At 34.9% G+C, this 17,761-nt stretch overlaps 1 protein-coding gene across 1 annotated transcript in view; it reads left to right on the forward strand.

The window, feature by feature from the left end:
• The first annotated feature begins 3,764 nt into the window (after nucleotides 1–3,764).
• The window catches only part of LOC140753789 (uncharacterized), a 71,631-nt gene continuing 57,634 nt past the window's right edge, over nucleotides 3,765–17,761 (forward strand). The window contains exon 1 of the mRNA XM_073088572.1: nucleotides 3,765–3,917. Within this exon, the coding sequence (XP_072944673.1) occupies nucleotides 3,765–3,917 (153 nt within the window). The remainder of the gene's footprint in view (nucleotides 3,918–17,761) is intronic.

A 17,761-nucleotide genomic window follows, 5' to 3' on the forward strand; every position in this document is an offset into this window, starting at 1 on the left:
TCACATAACCTCAAAATTTATGTGAAAAATTCAAAAAACCAAGTTTTTGGTTTTTTATTTTTATCTTTTACAAAAAAAAATTCTTTTTAACGAAATTTGGCGAAAACTTAATTTTGACGGGTGAGTATTCGATTGAAAATTAGGGTGTTTTTTCGATATTAATTCAAAATAAGGTGAAAAAATAAATATTTTTAATCAAATAAATTACAGCGTATTTGGGACATAAAAAGGTAAGTTTTCGCCAAATTTCGTTAAAAAAAAAATTTTTTTGTAAAAGATAAAAATAAAAAACCAAAAACTTGGTTTTTTGAATTTTTCACATAAATTTTGAGGTTATGTGAAAAAAGTGTAAATACAAAAGTTTTAGATCTTTTTATTACCTACAACTTTGCCATTTGACTTTTTTCGATAGGACTTTTAGTTTTGCCGGAAATCGAGAAAAACCGTTTTTTACCCTTAAAGACTCACCCCCATCCCCTCCCCGACCTCAGATCGCCCGTAAATTATTTTTCCCTTCATTTTTATAATATTCCCCTCCTTTTCTAATGGGTTTCATCCTACTACAATTTTATTTCACTTTTTATTATTTTTAAAGGCTTCTACCCTAGTCTAAAGTGGTTTATTACACGCTATTGCGACGAGGTCCAAAAAAATAGAAAAAACTTCGTGTACCTACACTCGTGTCAATAAACTTTGTTAGGGGTAGACAGGGCTGTCAGGTTGTCACTCAAAAGCGCTATAATAAGTTATACGGATGCGTTTGGCATATTTCAAATACAGGAAATTCCATTTTTGATTTCAAAGTTGTTTTGATTTATAAAACTGATGATAAAACTGTTATTGTAAATAAGGCCTTCAATATACGAATATTACCTTGGAGCTGTAACCCTTTTCATGTTTTTCTGTTGGCTACATACAAGTTTCTTCCTTTGAAAAGGGAGGCCTAGATACTTGATATGGCCTAACTTTGGCTTAACTTTACATAATAATACCTATGAGTTTCTATGAAAACCTAATTTAAATTAACTTTTTATTCTTATAATTAATTGAGTGAGGATATTTTTAATAAGTGGAGTTACACCACGTTAACGTGTACAAAATCATAGCTCAAAATACAAAATACATAAAAATATGAAGAAAATCTTGTCAAAAACCGGTTTTCTCTTTTTTTTATAATAACAATTATGCAATTCATAATATGTACGTACATTATTTTTTAGCTAAAACATATTTTCACAGGAACAAAAGGCTTAGGGTACCTACTATTTGTTAATGTAACCAAAACTTGAAATTCATCAACCCTGGGTTTTAAATATCGTAAATGTTATTATATTTGCCTAAAAGGGTGAATTACTGGTGTAAATATTTCAACAAAACCAACTTTGTTCGTTCAGTCAAGTGAGAAACCGTATATTATTCCGTAAATTATTCAAAAAGTTATATAAGTTTTACCCTTCCATTTCGCATGAAAAAACATTAGGTTTTATATTACAGGCACATACGATACTTTGACTTTAATCTATGTATATCGAAAACAAAAGGGCAGCTCAAACCATTGAGCCGTAAAATTCATGTGGGTACTTAGAAATTTATAGAATATTCGAGTTGGCGGCGTCGTTACAATTTTATACCTCTGATATTTTTCACCACAGATCAATTATAATTCTACTATTCTATGTACAACGGGATTCTTTATCTGTTATTGGTTTTATAATAGTCGTGGCGGTGTCTCCGCCGATCTCGAATCTCGAAGAGTTTTACGATAACCCTTAAACGTATTTGCTAATATTTAAAATAGTACACTTGTCAAAAATTTCTATTATTCCAAATAGGTGAACAAAGCCACGACACACGGCAAGTTAATCGTAGGGAAATTTCCTTTTTATAATGGATTTCCCCATCCATCATAATAAACAACCCCATTGTTAAAACAAAAACGTAATAATCAGCAGATTGGAAAACTTAAAAGTTTTAATGGAAAATATATTAATTAAATGCTTCGGGTATGTCAGGGAAGAGCTCATCAAAAATGTATAGAATTCGTATGATTTGCATAAAAGTCATTTTATTGCCTCGAAAGACAAACAGAATGGGATATTAGCTGTTGAAATGAATCCAGCATTTCAGTGGAACTTCCTAAATACTGTGCTGGCGTAAAACTCGGAAAGTTATTTATTTTAAATGAATTTGTATATCGCAGGCTTCCGGCAATATACGGTATTTGATCAAGGTTATGACAAAATGGTGGTAGAACCAAACGGTTCTACAAATGTAGTTCGACTCCGGCGGCACATCTATTTCTGCCTCATAACAGCAATATTAAGCGCTGTAGTGTTCTGTTTCTGTTGTGATAAGGGAGACATACTTTTGGAGGCGTTCCAGGTTAGTCTTCAGGGGTAGCGGCGCATGTATGGCCAACCTCAGGTAGGAATATCTAATCCTATCTGGGGTTGATTACAGATGTCCATGAGTGGCAGCAGCTACTTTCCGTCAGGTGGACTGCATGCTCGTCTGCTACTCCTATATTATAAAAAAATGCAGGTAGTTCATTCTATCATATATAGATTCCAGTCATCAGACTAAACTATACGATAACAGCATAATATGCTACGTAATGCGTAGACACATAATATGTGTATCTACTTATTTACCTACTTATTTAGTCATATAGTTAAGGTATAGTTAAGTAATAATTTATTTTTGTAATGTCAGGTTACAATTGGATTTCGATTTAAAACAAATGATGAACTAATTCACGAATCTCAAGCGTAGTAACTATTTATTAATATGTGTCTCTAGTCATTAAAAAATTAGTAATACGAGTAATATTTGTCTATTTAAAAAAAAACCTGCGGTAAAGTTATAGTGATGTTTTTCCTCTCTTAATTATTAAAATACAGGTACCTACATCTTAATTACATTTCGGGTCCTCGGAAACCTGTCGAGAATATTAAGGCAACGAAGATCTCTAAAAGAATTCAATGAGCTTCGATAATTATCTCAGGCGAGTTGCCGCTCGTCACTCTGCTGTATAAATATTCAACGGACCATGCTCAGGTGGTAATATTACTTGAAGAAATTTCAAAGTGAAAATGCAAAGCATAAACCACGCTGGTTTTACTCGCGGATTAATTATATACTACAAGAATTAGCTAATTAGTACTGTAACTGATTTTTACAGAATTATTTTTAATTTTTTGCACGTAAGAGTGTATACTCGTATGTGTGGTATCTGCGTATAAATTCAGTGTTATCTCCACATTTTGAAAAAGGCACTAACAAAGATTTTATACATATTTCATTTTTAAATATTGTTTTCTTTTTTGTATTATTTGAGTTATAAATAAGTATACATATTTTTATAAAATATCTCTTGGGTATACGTGTAAATGGATCTTAATGATTAATACTATAAGTAAGTAATTTATAAATTATAAGTTTTTATAACTTTGACTGTTTCATTGTTTCAGATGCTTAATCGGACGTTACGAAAGTTACTTATAGAAATAAGATAGCCCACAGCTCAATTATAGATCTAGAATAATAAAAGTACAAAATTGTCGAACTTAACTCAAATTAGGCTATTTTTGTACTCAAACGGCATTGCAGTAGAATAAAGAATTTGCTATTTCCAATAATATATTTGAGCGAGATAGCGTTATCGTAGTTTTATAGGAGAAACAATGCCAGAGGTTCTCATAAAGCATCGGTATCTTGGTTGTGGGATTTCGTGGGTAGCGTAGAGTGGGAGAGCGGGAGGAGTAATGTGTGAAGATAAGGAGGAGGCACGAAGTGAGGCGGCGGTGGCGGTGAGCCCGAAGCGGCTGTGCTGGCCGCGCCGCCCGCCGGCGCCGCTGCCCGACACCAGGGGACTCTGCTGCGCCAAGCTCCTTAGGAAGAATGGAAAGTCGAAAAAGGTAAGGATTTTCAAATCTTATATTATTACGCCAATGAGACCGGTTCTCGAATGAAAGAAAAACAAAACGAAAGATTTTCTTTTCTCGAATGGATCGTACAAAATCGATAACTGTTTTAAAAGGACGTTTGTAGAGGCAAAAAGTTTACCTATCGCCCGTCATTAATAATCAATCTATCCCATGTTTTGCTTACCAACAATCAGTATTTGAAATTTTCTTCGTAATAGACATTGTCCAATTATGATCTTGGGTAGGAAAAACTGGATAGATTGTTTATTATTAATGGGCATATATGACATTGTATAAGTATTATATACAGTATATAGATACATAAAAGAGATAATTATTGGTTGCTTAATTATATAATTTCAAAAGCGTGTAGATATGTTTGGAAAAATATCTATATATATACGGTAAAATCTTATTTAGATTTATGTTGAAACCAACTAAAGTCGTTGATGCGAAACGTGTCTACATGACCAATTTCAGAGTTTAAACTCTATCGTATTGTTTGAAATTAACTACGTAGGTAGAGAAAATAGCCGGTGCTCAGTCAGGTTGATGCGCTCCATATTTCAAGGTAGAGCGCGTTTAAGCCTTTTAATCAAAGTTTCGACTGAATTTCGGTCACAGGGGTTAACTAGCGACACTTGCTTTAATCAAATATATCTATATGTTCCGCTCTATATATTGTACATACAAACATGCCTATAGATGGTATTTTATTTATTTTGTGTTTAAATGTACAGATATTGAACCAGTTATAAGGCTTCAAAAATGTTCATGTACGAAATTTCGTAATTTACATGAATCTCGCCATTTGTTATTATTTTAATCATGCAGCCTTTTTCTTAGCCTCTAGTCACAATGTGCACAAATAATTGGACATATTTTTAATATAATGTTCATTATTTTAATAGGTTTGAAAAAATATAATTCGTTATTTGGCAAGTATTACAATACGCAAAATGTTTTATGGTTTTCAAAGGTGTTATGCGCTAATACTTTATTATATTTGAAAATACAATTAAGATATAAAAACCTGTGAAATCAGGTACGTGTTATGATAATACACCGCGTAGCGTGATGTTTTAATCTCGAAATCGCAAATAAATAATTCAAATAGAAGTACATAATCAATTTATTTAGATATCATCAATATTATTACGGCAATTTGGGAATTTAGGCCTATTTGGCCAAAACAATGTTATGTATTGTATTAAGGATAACTAGTAAGGCAAATAAGTTGGCCGTGAACACGCCAACTTTAGATCAAATTAGTTTCTGCTGACGTCGTGTTCTTCAACTTTGATTAACCTCCCCGGGGCACGCAAATGAACGTCCCCGGTATAACAATATAGGCTAGGACTTTTCTATCAAGTGGCTAGTAAAACGGTTTAATTTTTCGCCAATTTGTGTTATAGCCGCGTGTTGAAGATTCTACACAATTTCTCACTCTTAAGTTATATTTGTACATAAACTACGAACTAAGAGTTTAAACGCAGGTTGCAATATTGTTCTATCAAGTGTTCTTGCAGACCTATTTTCCTATGTTCCAGATATATTTTTGTTAGATTTATGTAAACTATAGGAAAATTATTAATTTTATAGTATTGTCTAAATTTTCTCATGAAGTGTCTAAAATGTGTAGCGGACTTTTCGGACAGATACTTAAGGTTTTTTTTAATTATTAAGTAAATATATACAATAATTTCATTTCATTCATACTTTCTGTCTGCAAACTTGAACTTTTACAATAAAAAGGTATCGATTAGTTCTACAGATAAAAATACAAGTAAAAAGGTACAAATAAAACGCAAACATGCCTCATACTATGAGTGTAACACAAGTTACACTCATAGTATGAGAGGTTCTTAAAACTCTTTTCTAACATTTATTCGCATTGAAATCATTTCATACTAACAACTCCAGACATTCCGATAATACCTACTTGAGTATCAAATAAAACTGCAAACCAAAAAGAAATAGATAGCGCCTGCCAAGAGTCTGGATATAAATTCAATTTACACTCTAAAATCGACAAGGAATGTTTTCTTTGAATCAAAGGGCAACAGAGCTGCAGTGTTTTGCAATTCTAAGTTTAGAGAGCTTCCAATCTGACTAATGTGTCTGAAATACACTAAGAACCCTCGTATCTAAAATATTAAAGTGCATTTGACACATAGACACGGCGGTTGTTTTTCTAAATGTATTACTTTCGCGGCATGACTCTTTGTTTTGCAACCACTACGAATTATTTTTAATGCGTTTTACACAAATGGTGACGTAGAGTTGTGTTTGTCATGCACACAAAAGATAGGTGTACTCAAAATATAGGCCCAGATAAATGTATAATTTCATCATTTAGCTGTTTGATCTATGAAGAACCCGGACCTATCCAGAAAAAACTGCTTTTAAGCAGAAGTATATGTCAACTAGTGGTGCCCGCGGCTTCGCCCGCATTTTAAAGATATAATATGACAAACATAAAACAGAAAATTCGTACCTTCATTGGAATGACAGTGGTGCCATCTGTCGGTCTTACCAACTCCCAAACCTTCGTGGGCTCTTGGACAACAACTTTGCAAAAGATCTTCACTTGATCAAATGCATAGTTTCCGATTTTATAAAATGTATATAGACAAATATTCATTTTTATATAAATAGATAGATGATCGACTAACATGGATAAGTAAAGTAACTGTAGGTAAATTATGAAAAAATCGAATTTCGATCTTCTGGTTTGAAAGATCGACTCACTGAATCGATCCATCACTGGAGATCGATTAAAATAATCGATTTTTTTGGTTCAAAAGATCGATTCTCCGATTAATCGATCTCAGATCTGTAGTTCTTGTGGGATTTCCGGGATAAAAACTATCCTATGTCCTTTCTCGGGTCTCAGACTATCTTTGTACAAAATTCCATTCAAATCGGTTCAGTGGGTTAGCCGTGAAGAAGAGACAGACAGACAGAGTTACTTCCACATTTATAATATTAGTAAGGATTAGTAAGGAAGTAAGGATTTGCTGACGGATACATAATTTGTTTGATCCTGATAACCTTTTTTTTCGCTTTCTTCGAAAAAAGATCGAAGATAGAATCGATTCTTAGGGCCTAAATTTTTTTTGTGAATCGATTTATTGCACTTCGAAACGAATCGATTCAAAAAACTATCTTTTTCGGAAAGAATCGCCACCTCTAATATAATCCCAATAAATCTATATAAACAAATAAAGTTGCAACTGTCTCCGATTGCAAGAATTGATATTTTTAAACTCATGGTTATTTAGAGTATGCCAAAAGACCCACAAACGTAGGTAGGATCCATTACTGGAGACCGATTAAAAAAATAGACTTTTTTTCGTCAAAAGATCGATTCTCTGATTAATAGATCTAAGATCGCTATCTGGGATAAAAACTATCCTATGTCCATTCTAGGGTCTCAGACTATCTTTGTAGAGAATTTCATTAAAATCGATTCAGTGGTTTAGGCGTGAAGAAGAGACATACAGACAGACAGAGTTACTTTCGGATTTATAATATTAGTAAGGATAAGGAATAGTAAGGATTAAAACAATCGACTTTTTGGTCCAAAAGATCGATTCTCCGATTAATCGATCTTAGATCGCCATCTCTAGTTCCCGTGGGAATTCCGGGATAAAAACTATCCTATGTCCGTTCTCGGGTCTCAGACTATCTTTGTACAAAATTTCATTAAAATCGGTTCAGTGGTTTAGGCGTGAAGAAAAGACAACCAGACAGACAGACAGACAGAGTTACTTTCGGATTTATAATATTAGTAAGGATTAGTAAGGATTAATATCATTTCGTTACACTGAAAACTATTGTTACTGTTACATTTTAATAAACTATTATAAAATAATTTCAAAATAACTGCCCTAAGGAACGAAGCTAATCGTCTGTGTAAAATCCTTACTAATATTATAAATCCGAAAGTAACTCTGTCTGTCTGTCTGTCTGGTTGTCTCTTCTTCACGCCTGAACCACTGAACCGATTTTAATGAAATTTTGTACAAAGATAGTCTGAGACCCGAGAAAGGACATAGGATAGTTTTTATCCCGGAAATCCCACGAGAACTAGGGATGGCGATCTAAGATCGATTAATCGTAGAATCGATCTTTTGGACCAAACAAATCGATTATTTTCATATCATAATCGATTATATGTCATATTATTTTCTTTTAAACGCGGGCGAAGCCGCGGTCAAAAACTAGTCGAAAATAAGTTAAATCAAATCACAATCAAAAATATAAGGTTCATGTAGAGCTGAATGCAAGCAAAGCAGCGCGTAGGACTTACTAATGAAAACGCTGCCTCGAGGCAAGGTATTAACATAGAAAGCACAAACCAAAATCATAAAATCAGGGACATTTCGGCAACAATTCGCAAACCCCCGCTTCATTAAGCTTTGCATAATAAGTACTAATACAGATTAACTTGTTAAAAAATGCTGAGTTTACTAATTTGTAATTATAAGACTTGCAAATCTTTTTTCACGAAAGTCCCCTTCAAGGCCTTAATTTACTTTTCGCCGTGACTGAAGCCGTGATTGAAGGGAATGTAAATTGTAATTTTACACGTACATTTTTGTAAGAAAGAAACGAGTGAAGGAGTTTTTTCAGATCTGTTTATTTAGACACGCTTTGTGAAATAATGTGGTCATATTTAAATATAGTTTATAGAGAAGAATAAAAAAATATAATTTTAAAAACCGACCAAATTATAATAAAACACGATATCACATAAATATATTATGTAGAGATACGTAACTTTCAGTATTGAAATCTGATTCGCTTTAGGTTAGTATTTTTCAGGAATGGTAACTCATCTTTGGTACCCATGTTATGTATGAAGTTGGTTACTTTTGTACATGGGCGGCAGCGATCACATACCATCAGGAAAACGGTATATTCAATTGCTACAACAATATCGCCATGTAGCTCGCCTGGCTGTTTTCTATCGAACACATTTCGGAGAGTGTGCGTCTGAACTTCATAACTTAATTCCTGCCGCCCCTTTTCATCATCGGACATCTAGACGAACCGCGGGATATCATCAGTATTTGGTTGATATTCCTCTTGTGCGGACTAAGCGTTATAGCAACTCATTCCTGCTGCGAACCGCCAAAGAATGGAACACACTCCCGCCTTCGTTGTTTCCCGATACATACGACCTGGGATTGTTCAAGTCAAGGGTGAATAGGCTACTTCTAGGCAAGCGTGGTTTACCCAAGGCTGCATCTCACTTAACATAACTTAAAAAAAATATATACGTATTGAAACAACTCTCAGAATTTACTGAAACGTCCTTTGATAAAACCTTAAGCCTAAAGCAGACAGATATCAACTTAGCTTAAGTACTCACAAACTTAACATAACGTTATTTGCATACTTTTAGCTCGGGATCATGTTAAATACTTACGAGTACATCTAACACTGAACAGGATAAAGAAAGTCCGAAAAACGGATAAGCATATTAACATAATCATTAGATTTCAGATCCTTTGAAGAAATCTTACACTTAGAACTGCGAATAAAACAAATACCTATATAGTAATACCTATACAAATATGAAGCAGCCTAGTGTCTCTATCGGGGTTCCCAGGTTCATATTCCTGGCTCTAGTTTCTGTTAATGATCTGCGCTTTAGAAAAAGATATTAAAAAACGTACTTCAAAGGTGTGTGATGTGAAGCCTACCAGCTCGTACTTGGCTATTGCTGTGGACTATGGCTTAAGCCCTTCTTACTTCGAGAGCTTGTCCCTACCCTTGAGAAAAGCTTCTTTTATTTTATCTTGCATTAATTAATAATATCTGAAACCCGTTAAAATGCCTCCCTGGGGCATGGATCGTTTTTTGGCAATAAAGGGGAACAAGAAGTACTCCAGAATGTTGGAGATTAATTGCCAACCTGACGTGGATGCAAACAGCCTTGAACTCTGGCGAGGTTCAACACTTATTACGAGTACATGTTGTGGCTTCGTGAATAATTCCAAGCTGTAAGTATGTATTTGAGATAACTGAAGAGAGAAGTAGGCGGGTGGGTAGAGTAGAACCCTCCGTGGTTCAACTCGAGTGGCGGAGCGGTCACCAGCCTAACACGCAGAGGTCCCGGGTTCCATCCCCGGTCAGACAGATATCTAAATGATAAATTTAGATTTCTGTTTCTGAAATCTGTTATATATAGATCTGTTGCCGTGCATTTCTATGAGGCATTCTAATTAGACCTTAGGGGTAGCAACTCAATTATGGTCAATCTTTCAAACAGAAGCATTCTAAGAAAATTCACATTTTTATTGCTCTATCTAAACCAATGTTTGGGGAGAGAAAAGCTCTGAAAGTTCTAAGGCACTGATTTAGGTGACTGAGTGGCATTTAAACGATCCGTTCCTCTTATCCATTGTCTGGAACTGTTAATACCCTTCCTTGCGAGCGTAGGATACAAAAGAATTTACGCCCAGGATACCAAAATAGTTCTGTGGTGGAGTGTGACGGGTTTGAAATAATCTGGATTGTTTGCGCTATATTTCGCTATTACTACTCTATTTTATGTTTTTATTTAAGTTTTACAGTATTTGGGTCATCTTTTCTAGCACTGAACTGACTCTTGTCGTTGTGTAGACCCTTTTCTTTCCTATGTGCCAATGCTGGACATGTATTTTTTCACCACGACATAGAGACTCTTTTTGTTGTAACATAGGAGTAGCAGACGTACCTGCAGTCCACCTGCAGGTAAGAAGCTTCTACCGCCCATGGTCATCTGTAATCCCCGATAGGATTAGACATTCCTACCTGAGGTCGGCCACAGATGCGCCGCTACTTCTGAAGATTAAGCTGGAACACTTCGCAAAACCATGTCTCCCATACCACACCCTACTTATTATACTATACTTACTTATTATACTATATTAGTTACATAAAAATGTCCGGAGTTTATTTCTAAGGAAGCTTGTTTATGTAGATTACTTAATGTAATGTCTTCGTGTCGCCTTAATCCTGATTTATTCACGACTTTACTACTTACCTACACGTTTTGGAGTAACATCTTGTTAGGTGCCTTTTGATGCACTGTTGCGAGGTGTTCTTATTGATTTACAGCTATGTTTAGGAAGGGCGGGTTTCGATTTGCTGCTTGTGTAGGTCGTAGCTGATAAAGTTAACTAACATCAGATTCTTGCCACGTTGGTTGAGTGACCGTTAGGCGCATAATGCGCGTATTCTACTTTGGAAGGTATGAATAGCTGTCGTTAGTCGGTATTATCATTAGTAATAGGTAAAACTTGTCGAAGGACTCGTAGGTTACTTGCAAGTATCCAACATTTTACCTTCTACCACCAATCAGTATTCGCGAGGCTCTGTTTAATAATAATTATAATGCTCTTAGTTTCCCACTGCGATTTCCTTTTTCGTTAGTGCCATGGACAGACAGATCCAAAACCGAAATGTAAATATATAATTTAAATATAAAATTCTCATGTCACAATGTTTGTTACCGTACATCTCCGAAACGGCTTTACCGATTTTCACCAAATTTTATATGCATATTCAGTATGTCTGAGAATCGGCTACTATCTATTTTTCATACCCCTAAGTGATAAGGGTTATTCACCCTTAACATTTTATTATTTATATGGCAACATAACGTTTGCCGGGTCAGCTAGTAATTTATACTTCTTGCTGTCCGGGTTCGAACCCGGAACGGTTAGAACGCGAGTCATCCAATCGTATGACAAGATTCTTGCTCAACGTTGCAAGGTTTGCAGCAATTACAAACACATTAATTTCCATACTTAGACAACATCGCTGTCAGCGGGCCGTTTGATCCTTTTATTTTATCCAAAGTTTCCAGTTGTTGGACAGTTTAAAATGCATCTGCCCGGCAGGATGCAAGTTCAAACATGGAACTTATCGTTCACTAACTACTTCAGAGTTCTTTCCAGAACCGATCCGCTGCCAGATGTTTCACTGTTTGAGGCACTTTAGCGGGACGCGGTTCAGAAAAATTGGATGCGAATATTTTATAATGGATGAAAATACTTGTAACATAATTTGAGACTGAAGTTTTTTTTATAATATAAGAGTAGCAGACGAGCATGCAGTCCACCTGATGGTAAGTGGTTACTGCCGCCCATGGACATCCGTAATCAACCCCAGATAGGATTAGATATTCCTACCTGAGGTCGGCCACAGGTGCGCCGCTACCCCTGAGGTCTAAGCTGGAACGCCTCGGAAAAGTCTGCCTCCCTTACCGCACCCTTCAAACCGGAACACAGCAGCGCCTAACACTGCTGTTATTAGGTAGAAATAGGTGTGGCGGTGGTGCCGCCGGAGTCGAACCACAAAGGGTTCTACCACCTTCAAACCGTCTTATTTAATTATGGTTTATGAGGTCATGTGTTATGTACTTACGAATATGTACGTACGAGATTAGTTAGTATATGCGAGATTGTGTAAAATTAATCCATGTGTACTTAAGTTAATAGTAATTTACGCAAATAATGAAATTAAAGAGTCCATAATTCAAAAAATGCCACGACAGGAAAATATAATAAATACGTTATATTCTTGGTTGTTGTTGAAAAGTATAAAATTTGTGCGTAAATTAGAATCGAAAAAACCGAAAGATATTCTAATTTTATTGTTCCTAATACGTTTTGCTTAATTAGTTGTGACTGCAACTGTTATAATATAAATTGCATAACATCCACATATTTCTAGAAACTAACACACCGCAACATTTGGCATTTAATATGGCACTGCACAAGCATTCTCGTATGACAGTCGTGTTACTATGCCAGTCTGAAAACTAAATGGACTTCAGGATCTGTAGTATGACTTTTTAACGTTTTAACAAAAATGACTGTTTTTTATTGTTAATATTTGTTTACGTAATTGTCCATACATTTCCAATCAGCGCCCCTAGAGGATTATATCAGTACTGGCTGGAATAGTATGGGAAATATGTAAACAAAAACAAAAACATTTTGGTCAAAACGTAAAAACTCATACTAAGGATACTGGTAACTGAAAACCATAAGGTAGTACAAAACAGTTCAAAGTAACGTATAATGTAAGTTCATTTTTTGCTACTTTTTTAATATTAAGATATCATAAATAAATTAAGCTGTGCATTTAGTAAGTCAATAAGTAAACTAAAGAAAAACTGACTATGAATACTAACTTTATAAAATTGATGGTAAATTTAAAATAATTTTACTGACGCCAGTAAGTAATATAGTCTATACTATATTTTGTCTACTAACGATCGAAGTTTGAAATTTTTTTACCTAGTGGAAATTGTAAATATTCGACGTTTTTTTGGGAAATTGAAAAAGTTGTTTATTTAAGAATAAATTTGTAAAAATGCGATCTAATTTTGGCGCAAATTGTATGGATTGCTTATACACGATTAAAACCATTACTACCAGGCTAAAACTACCAGTGTCAGTATTATTATCAGGCACATCTATTCGGTGCCATAACATTTTACTATTGTTGTTATTTTTCTGATTTTTTCTTTTGTGAGTATTCTGTTTCTCGTTTCTTTTGTTCTCTTCTTTTTGTACGACTCTTCAGAAAAGTGGAATAGAATAGCTAATGTTATTTTTTGTATGCCCGTCTTTTGAAGTAAATAATTTTACTGCAGATAAAATACTTATGTTCAAAATGCGATAAGAAGTATATAGTTTCTGTATCTTTATAATTAACGCGGAAACTACAATTTTAATTATTTATATAGATGAGAATCACAGGCATCACAGCATAAGTTCCATTAGAGTCAAAGTTACCACTAATGGACTACCGTGCTTTATTTTACCTCAAAAACGTATTAGTTAATACTATTAATACTAAGTTACAATAAAGTCATATTCCGCGAATCGCTATTAAACTCCATGTAGAATTGGTCTTTATTCTTACCTTTTACGCCGACACACCTATTTTCTGTCTCAAAACAATAGCTGTGGATAATTGCCTACAATCCCACTCAGGCTTGATTACAGTGTTCATGGGTAGTGATCACTTCGCATTAGGTCATGGTCGTTTGCTACTTCATAAATTTTATAAAAATATTTTGAAACACACTAATTCATAATATATGTTTTCCTGAAAATATTTTACAATGATTATGTAAAGGTATGATTAACCCGCGGAGCGGTGATGATGGGCGATGGTGATGACGGTGATGATGATGATGGCGGAGTGGTCATCATACCAGTCTGACGAGCAAAGGGATCCGGGTTCGATCCCCAGCCAAACAGACATCTGAATGATGAATATCTGATCTGGGTCTGGGAGTTTGTGTATTCGTCTTTGTGTGTGTTCATGGCTGCCATGATACAGGGAATCCTAGTGTAAGGCTGTAATTGTAGTGGCTTTTTAATTGTCGAATTTTGACTACTTGACGAATTAAAGTATCTCATTAGTTAAAGTATCTCAATAACTCAATATCGAATTACCGAAGTACGTAGGTACATACCTAGTACCACGTACCCTTTAAAAATCACTCAATATAATTCTAATTCTATCACCGAATATCTACAGTTTACATCTGTATATAACGTTGAGGACGTAACATTATGTGTATCAAGAGCAATGAAGATGTTAATACGAAGAAGCGCCAGTTTTTCCTGAGATCTTCAAGAGAACAGCACAATACACATTCACGATATCTGCCAAGGCCACATACAAGTGGTTGTACCTCAATATTCCAGCCTTTCTCTGTTTGTTTTGATGAAAATCTGCAATGAAGCTAGGGCAAAAACAATAACGAGAGCTCGGTATAGCGCATAAAGTCCTTGAATAGTCTCTGTGATGCCCATCTACGTGAAATTTCAAGATACACCGCTCTAATGCTTGGTTATATGAAATAACTAGCTTCTCCCGGCACTTTGCTCGTTTTACTAGTAACGCCATATATAATTTATAATCTTTACTTCTAATACTTTTAAATTTTTACTAGCCAAGCGTTGAGGACGGCCACCGGGGGGGTTTTGGTGCGGTAAAAATCCCACATAACCCGGCGTCGCTCCCACGTCGTCGGGTACCTTTTGAAGGTATCCCCCTCGAGAAGAAAAAAAAAGGTATTCGTTGAGGATGTATGTATCTAATTACCAAGATGGCAATAAGTAAATAAGTAAACGAGAATACAGGCCAAATAAATTTAAAGTTTCCACCGTAAATAGGCAACTGTAATCAACCTCCTAAGACGTCAATAATATAATAGATAATCAATAATATATCTTCGACAGAAAGTTTGAAATCGGGTACAAATGCGTTGCTACCAGAAAAATAAACTAAAATATATCTGGTTAAGGGCCATTCCCTTATCAGTATCATCATAATAAGAAAACAGCAGTAACTGTGATCATAAGGATCATAAGTGTGATACCACCGGAGTCAAACCACAAAAGGCACTAGCGTATCAGTCCATAAAAGCATACACATAAACAAACAGACATCACGTATAACATTAGTATGCATAAGGAAATAGTCTAGAATATTCTCCCGTGACGCTCATCTCGCGAAACTCCGAGATATATTCAGTCCATACTTTAGGGACCTTCTGTAATAAATAATTTCGTAATTAGCTAACCTCACATCTTATGAGACCAAATCAATATTAAAAATCTTTTATGTTTTAAATGAATAGATTGACTTGGCAATCTATAAGGAAATAGTCTAGAATATTCTCCCGTGACGCTCATCTCGCGAAATGCCGAGATACACGCTAACAAGAAGCTGTCTTTGTTTCGCAGATTAACTGGCTAAGGAGTTCCTTATCTCCGCCAAGTTAATAAGGTCGGATATTTTTGTGCTAGTTCCCTCTACCAGAAAGTTATTCTGTCGTAAGATATAATTGCAAAGATATTCATATGATATGACATGTTTTGCTGTGTGAAGAATGCTGTATTCTTTCCGTTTCCAACTGTTTATCTGTAATGAACATTTGATTGATATTGATATTTTTAACAACATTGCTTTTCACATGCACTTTATTTTCTGTAATATTGATTTTTCTACGATTTGCTATGATAAATTTACTTATGCTTACCTAAGAGCCAATAATACATATAAATAAAATCTGTTATGACCTAAAAGTGTTTAAACGAGATCATTTTGAAACGGCAGAACATATAATGAGACGACTTTTATCCAAAGAAAATATAGCTTACCCCAAAAACAAAACTCCCGAGTAAACATTGAAATATAGCACATATAAGTTCATGCAAATACATATAAGCTCGTATATAAATATTTAACAAACTTTTTATCCGCAATAGCGAAGCCTCTCCGACGTTCACTTCATAAATGGTATTATTTACGGGATTCACATCGTGGTTATACACACGAGAATGTCTTCGACGTGAGGTGGATGAAATTGAAACCTCTGGCGGGTACGTGACTTTAAAACCGATAGGTGTTCAAGGAAATCAAAATAATATTTACCTTACAGACTTGTTTCAGCGATAAAGAACAAAGACAAGCTGTAAATCGTTTTATCGCTTGCTTTTTATTGACGCTAAATAGCACTAATAATAAATAATGTAACTTGTAATAGCCCTCATCTAGATTTGAAATTTGCCTCAAGAGATTTTGAAGGTTGTTCAATCCCTAGTGATTCGACTCCGCAGGCACCACCGTCACACTTATATTTGTCTTATGACAGCAGCATTTGCTATTATTATTTAACGGTGCTGCGTTTTGGTATAATGTGGTGAGGGAGAAATACTTCTCCGAGGCGGTCCTAAGGCGGACTTAGTCCTCAGGCTACTTTTATATATAAGATCAGGTAGCCTATACGTTACTTTGCTACTTCTACGTTATAAAAATATTAAAACCTAAAAAACCTATGAGTGAATATTCAAATAGATTAATGCATATGCAAACGCCTACGACTTTGATTGATCGATGATTGATTGATAGTTTCGTTACGACGTAGAAATCATACGTGATTGATTGACCACGCAGATTCGGTAGAAACAGACCCGGTTATAGTGCTCGTGGTCATTAGAAATGGGTATTAGGAATAAAAGCGCTTTATCCCGGACCCTGTGCGATGCTTTCTGACATAAATTGGTTAGCTCATGAGGATAGCTCAATTTCATATTGGAAAAGCTAAAATATATTTTCCTAAAGTTTCTCCTGGGGCAAAGATAATATTGATATATTTATTTACGTTTTGGAAAAGTACCTTGGGACATTTGATTATTTTTTTATATTAATAATATGTTCGCTAATCTCCGAAGAAACTCAATCGATTTCAATGAAGTTTTATGAATGTGTATATATATAGGTATAGTTTATTTCTGCTTGAAAAATATAGACCCACTAGAATCATTTTTAGCTGGAAATCGTTTGCTTGTGCCCACTAGATTGTATAATTGTATATATTAAGAAATACCATAAATTACAAAATAATACAAAAGATTTAATTACTTTGTCAACGTTCGCTTTATCGCAATACTCGTCGGCGATTTAACAAGTCCTTTACAGTTCTCCGATTGGTTGCCTTCCCTTTGTAAGTCGTAGATAAATCTCATTCCTTTGAGGTGAAAATTGATCCTCAGTACCTTTGCTCCCAGCAATATACGTATAGCCTTCTTCAATTCTCTTCAGGTACTCGAGTAGACTATTGATGTTCCGATACAATAAATAAGGTTTCGATTGTACCTTTATACTAAGGATGAAACGTAGGGCGACTTACTAAAACTTGTAGGGTATATTTGTTTACAGATATACTTGAAATTGTTTAATGAGTACGAAATGGCAAATTAGCGTCTCTGATATCTAAAATACACAAAATTTATGAATTTATAAAA

The sequence above is a fragment of the Epargyreus clarus genome, unplaced genomic scaffold (genome assembly GCF_041222505.1).
Source record: "Epargyreus clarus isolate Ecla_fem2 unplaced genomic scaffold, WU_Ecla_fem_2.2 ptg000027l, whole genome shotgun sequence".
Lineage (NCBI taxonomy): Eukaryota > Metazoa > Arthropoda > Insecta > Lepidoptera > Hesperiidae > Epargyreus > Epargyreus clarus.